This window comes from Phaethon lepturus, unplaced genomic scaffold (assembly GCF_000687285.1).
Source record: "Phaethon lepturus isolate BGI_N335 unplaced genomic scaffold, ASM68728v1 scaffold11588, whole genome shotgun sequence".
Classification (NCBI taxonomy): Eukaryota; Metazoa; Chordata; class Aves; order Phaethontiformes; family Phaethontidae; genus Phaethon; species Phaethon lepturus.
This window is the reverse complement of record NW_010555538.1, coordinates 44,884-50,883: the sequence shown is the minus strand read 5'-3', so window position 1 is coordinate 50,883 and position 6,000 is coordinate 44,884. Positions and strand designations below refer to the sequence as shown.

Sequence of the window (6,000 nt, the reverse complement as noted above, 5' to 3'; positions counted from 1 at the left end):
AGGAATCATAATCTTCTATTGAATCGTTTTAATTATTATATCATGAGGGTACGAGCTGCAGGTGTTGAAAAATTACAAGAGCAAATAGCCTGCATGTAACAACAGCTCATATTTCTAAGAGTGCCTCACCTGGAGTTCTAAAAGCACTTCATAAAACTTGTTTAATGTAGCCTTATAGGGGGCAAATCAAGGAACTAAAAGCTTAAGCAAACTGCTGAAGATCAAAATGTAAGATGTGCTACAGAGTAAGAAACCCGCTGGCTCTTTCGAGTTCTCCTAGGTATACTCCTAAGCATCACTCCTTCCCCCTTCATTTTGAAACTGCTAAGTGGCTGGTGGAAAAAGAAAAATCTTTCTGTGGTTTCAGAAAGATAGTAAAACAGTTGCCAAGCATTACAGATAATTTTCTAGTGTTTAATTTCCTCTGAGGTACTAACTTTATTTTTGTTTTAAAAGGCTTTCATCTGAATTACTTGTTTTCTCCTTTCCTTGGCTTTGCTTTGAATGTGGCAAGTGAATCTTGCTTTCTTTAAAGGCCTCAACATTTGGAATTTGTTTTGGAATTTAGCTTCAAATTCAGTGTAAAAAGGCAACCAAACAAATCATGACTAGAACTTACTAGAATAAGGCCTCCAGGATACCAATCTGAAATTACTTAGCATCAAATTGTTATTCTTCAAAACCTAGAGAGACAAATACTCAGGCAGTCACAAGATCCAGAGCATAAAATGTGGTATCATGGAGTTCAATCAAGCAATAAAACAAATGCCTGAAAAGTTGGACTAGGTCCCAAGGAAGAAATTAACAATGAAGTTACCTTTGTGTTTGTAATAAAGAGGTCCCACATGTATGTTGCTAACTTTTCCTCTTCGATTTCTTTTACTGTTTTCTTACAGCCACCAGGGTCCCTAAGTGAAAGCAATTTAATTAGTTTTCCATTTTAAGAGTCTTGCTTTCATTAGAAGTTCTTTTAAGAAATGCAATAAATGGAGCGTAAATGGTGGCTGACCACTACTGGTCAGGTGTATAAGCCATGAGTAAGTTATAGCCACAAGTGAAGAAGAACCTAAAGAAAGCACAGTCATTCTACAAATTATCACGCATGTACTGGGCCAGCTTACACTTTCAACTTCCTCTGTGCAAGTACTGCAGAATTTTGTCCAATACAGCAAGATTGCATGGATACAAATGACAGCAGGTTCATATAAATTTGATTTTCAGTGCAATAGCACTGAAGGCTGAGTGAGGACCTGTACTAGTCCAAAAGTTTAAACGTTACACCATGCTGACAAAGGTAAATGTGGAAGCTGCAGTCCTTGCAGCTGTGGTATAACAGGTCACTGCTAAGGTAGTCTCATTTATCATTCAGTCCCCATCTAATCAGTCAAAGGTTTTACAAAGCAGATCAGCGTTCTACGCTTGCTATCTGCACCACATTTAGAAAAAAAATCTCTTTTTGTGCAGAAAGAGACTTTATGATCTAAATGTACGCCTCATTTTTCATGGTTACTGCGTAATGAAGAATGTGTGTATGCAGATCAGTTCAAATGACATTGAGGGAGAGGAGTTTGGGTTAGAGACAGCAACAGAGAGCAGAAGGAAGTATACAAGAGATTGCAGTACTTCAGAACCTGGAAATGAATCCAGAGCCTTATGCCTTTATCCTCTGCTGTCAGCCTGTATCTGTGAGACTTGCTGACAAACTGTTTCTCTTATCCCAGTCTCTTGGTTGGTCCTCATACATAAAGGGGTGAAAAACCCATCCACAATACATGCTGGACTGATTTCTCCTCTCCAATTTATCAGGCTAATGCTATATAATGCTACTGTGCCACCTCTGCTATACATAGGCGCAGTTCGTCTTGACTGAGAAAACAGAACACCTTTGAGAGCTCTGCCCTGCAAATCAGAGCATAAACTGTTCACTGTTTTTCTAAACACTCATGAGTAATTTAAATACATGTTATGTCAGCATGATTATATTGACTAAAAAGGTTGAGAACTTAAATTAATATTTACTTTTAAACAGTATAGAAGTTCAGAAGCAATGCATCTTTGATAAATACCCATCACTATCATATATAATTGATAGAATAAAACCAGCTACTAAATATCACTTAATAGCTGGCTTTTTTCTGTAATTATAACGTATCTGGAATTCCTGTTGAATTCACTGAGATAACCCTCCAAGGGAAGGCTATGGGAAAATACATACTTATATTACTACATGTACTTAATTTGCATAATTATTAACCAGAAGAAAAAAAGGAAAGAAAACACAACTAAATTTGGCTGGGATAGCTCAGTATTTTCTCCTAGATCTGCAGCTTGCAATAATAGAGGAACATGCTGTGCTACTGATTTGACTGTACAACTCCCTGCTGACTCCATGAGCAAAGTCAATTAAAAATTTGTTTACGTTGCAGGATACAGAATTAATAACATTTCACTCAAATAACTATTACTTGAAAGAACAGAAATAACTACACATAAAGGAGAAAAGATCCCAAACTCCTCATTCCATCTACTGTCATGCATCGGACACATACATTGGATTCCAGCAGGTTAATATGGAATGCATTGAACTGTTGGATTCAAGAGTCATAGCTTCCAAAAGCCAGTGTATGGCACACAGTTGTCGGTAAAGATGTTCACTGCAAAGAGGAGAAACAAATGTGTTATGCTGCAGTGTCAGGGAAAGACTCAAACTCTCATCACGTTGGCTGAAATAGATATCTCTCAGAGTAAAAACTCTTGTTGATAAAAAGAATTTCTGTAGCAGATAATTTTTTCATCGTCCCAGTGAATTCAGGGCACCTTGAGACCTTGAGTTATGTAACATGAATACATAACTGAATCCTGAAAGCGTATCTTTGGATGTTAAACTTTTCAGTGGACTGACCTTGGTGATGTGCTCAGTGCTTTCATACCTGTGAGGATTCCAGCATTTATCCCCTTATGGTATAGATTCTTATGGGGTTTGGATTCTACAGTAGGTTTAAGATTTTGCATTTAAGAAAAAGCAGCATGTGAGTTTAAAATGTTGGACCATCTTTTTCTAAACTAAGATTATCTTTGGCATTTTATCTTATTCCACATGCAAATACTAATATGTAAAGACACTTTTGGTAAGCAACTGGGTTAATGAACTTAGAACAGAACAGGTAGTGTGTATTAGTGAATGTATAGATATATACATATATATACAAAATGTATAGAAGTGTACACTACACCTACTGTCTTCTCCCTCTCTCATAGGTCTACTTTTTTTTAACTAGGCAAATTAAATTTTAATTTTGACAGCCTTTCCTTAAAATGAGCCTAATATTGAAAGCTATACCACATAAGCAATTTTAATGCAAATTAGTCAGAATTTTCTAAGTCGAGATCATCAAGGCAAATGATGCACGTGTACATGTGCACATACAGGGTTTTTAGTAACTCATTAGGATTCAATTACTTAGAGTTTAACAGTTGCTATTAATAAAGGCACAATATTTCACCATAAACTCCTGCAGTTCTCTGGATACATATTGACCAGTTGAATAGCGGCTCTAGGTATATGTGTTGCTGTGAATTCCATTTATGTCCTACCAAGGAGAGTAGGACATAAATCTGCCTTCAAATATACCTTTTTGCTCCAAGGGGGCTTGGGATCAAGACACTGGTATAAACAGGAGTGAAAGACCGTAAGGTCATCTTTTTTGTCTTCTTCCCTGACTTCCTCAGGTGATTGCCTTCTGTTAGAGAGCAACTGTGAGAAAGGACAAAGACCGGAGTTAAAAAAGGAGCATGTGAAATGAAGACAGAGCCAATAAAACTGTTTACTGTGTTCACATCACCACATTCCCTCTTCCCCTCCTTACATTTAAAAAAATACTTAGATGTAGTTCTAAATTGTGAATTACTGCCGTTGTTGACATTTACTAATACTACAAACCTGACGTTTATGTTTACCAGAATACATAATTATTAGTTATTTCTAATATGTTTATGATACTTTATGAATTATAAATGTGGTATTACTTGTATTTACATATTTATACTACTAGTTATTATTAGCAATTAAGCATTTATGTGAAACCAAATTTGGGGGCAGATGCAATAAGCTAACTGATTTGTCTCAGAAAAGATGCCCAGATACTGCTTACATTCCATTACACTTGTTTTGTGTTGGTATTATGCCAATGGCATCATCGGGATTATATATACACACAAGACCAACATTTCAAGATGTGCCTCTCAAATTCTGTTCAGTTTTTCTTGCACACATACTATGTGCAGAGAAAACAACCAAGATTAAGTTGAAAAGATTCAACCTAAAGAAAACGAGTCTCATGTGTTGGCAAAAACAATGTAACAGAAAACTGAGCTCCTTCTAGACTGTGGGCACTGTTTCTTCACTGCCACAAGCCTGTTTGGCCATTTACACCTGTACAAGGTGTTTATAAAATGCTACCAAGCAAGAAAAGGAAATGTTTACAGCTGTTTTCCCATAACACAAATAACTACGTGCACCTGGTGTTAGACAATGGAGATTCAAGCTTAATAGTACAGTGAGATATTGTACCCTTCATATATCAATAGTAAAGAGAAGATAGGAGGTCCACACAAAAAGATATAACATAAAATATTGTATGCTGGATCATAAATTAGTTAAAACACCTGAAATTATACTGGCCATAAAAAAAATAGCTGAGAGGTTAACTGAGATCTGGGTGAGTCTTAAAGCTGTATGCAGAGTTCGTTAGCAGAGACTTCCTAAACGAATGAATGGTTGATTCTGGATTAGCATTTCCTTTCTAGATCTGAAGCAGCCTGGGGGCGTCAGCTTACTGTTGCCTACTATAAACTAGCAAATATTTGGAATAAGGCTTGAGGAGTGTGTGCCCCAAGCATTCCATTGATACAAATTTTCTAAAGCAAAGCAGCAATTGTAGATAGTACATACAACACTGGCATGGGCACCTCAGCACTATGTTTAAATAGAGTATTTTCTTCAGCTAATTAAGAAATTAATAAACTCACATATTGTTTTGTCTAACAAAAGAGATCTCTAACAAAGATATAAGCTGGCAGATGTTCCTGCTGTCCCAAAAGAAATTTCTTACACTAAACCTCAAGAAGTGGTTGTCTTCATTCAGATATCTTAGAGAAATTTTAACTGCAAATTTGTACTTATTAGAGATGATGAGGCAAATTAATTCCACAGACTTTGTGGTTCAAAACAACATGCCTGTCTTGCGCTTCCTCAAATCACACTTCCAATTATCTCTTCTCTGTAATCCTAACAAACAACAGAATGCCAGAATAAAGAGTGGGACCATTGTATACACATTGAAGCATATGACAGAGTCCATATTCCTACTAATGAGGGGTAACTAAACTTTACTTCTACTTTGTCTGCTGGTATGGTAAGAAGCTGTTACCAAGTTTAGAATATTTAAAATAGTTGGTAACATAATTAAATGCTACAAAAGTCCCAGTAGAGGCTTAATATTTGCTGTTGTCTTACAAGGAAAAAGAGGAAGGGGGTGGGAAAGCCCTACATCCATCACTGGAATCTGTGCATATAAAACCAAGCCAACAGTTTCAATCACTGTGGAAGACTGAAGCCAGACATCATCTGTTGAAAAGACACCTTGTGCCCCAGCAGTTTAACAGTGCGTCAGAGCCTTTCTTATTTCTGTGAAGTCCCTAATTTTTGAAGTCAGCACTGTGAAAGCTAGGAGTGAAGTAAGTCTCCAAACCAGATAATGATCTGTATTTTCTACCTAGGCTTTTTCCGCCCCCCCCCCCCCCTAACGCCCCCCCCCCCCCCTTAAACTTCTTACCATTGCAGACAAGCATATATGTAACAGCACACAGCTGACTAACAACATGCTGGCAGGTTCCTGCATGTGTTTAAGACACATGGGACAGTCTGAATAAGCAAAGGCACACCTGCCAAAGCCATGCATTTCTTGTTTCACACGTTTCAGTGTGTACTCCTGTCCCACC

At 37.2% G+C, this 6,000-nt stretch overlaps 1 protein-coding gene across 1 annotated transcript in view; it reads right to left on the bottom strand.

The window, feature by feature from the left end:
- Nucleotides 1-6,000, bottom strand: part of CCDC60 (coiled-coil domain containing 60) — a 63,536-nt gene that overhangs the window by 12,956 nt on the left and 44,580 nt on the right. The window contains exons 5-7 of the mRNA XM_010292191.1: nucleotides 3,632-3,754; nucleotides 2,550-2,654; nucleotides 818-908 (exon numbers count right to left, since the gene is read on the bottom strand). Coding sequence (XP_010290493.1) covers nucleotides 818-908; nucleotides 2,550-2,654; nucleotides 3,632-3,754 — 319 coding nt within the window. The remainder of the gene's footprint in view (nucleotides 1-817; nucleotides 909-2,549; nucleotides 2,655-3,631; nucleotides 3,755-6,000) is intronic.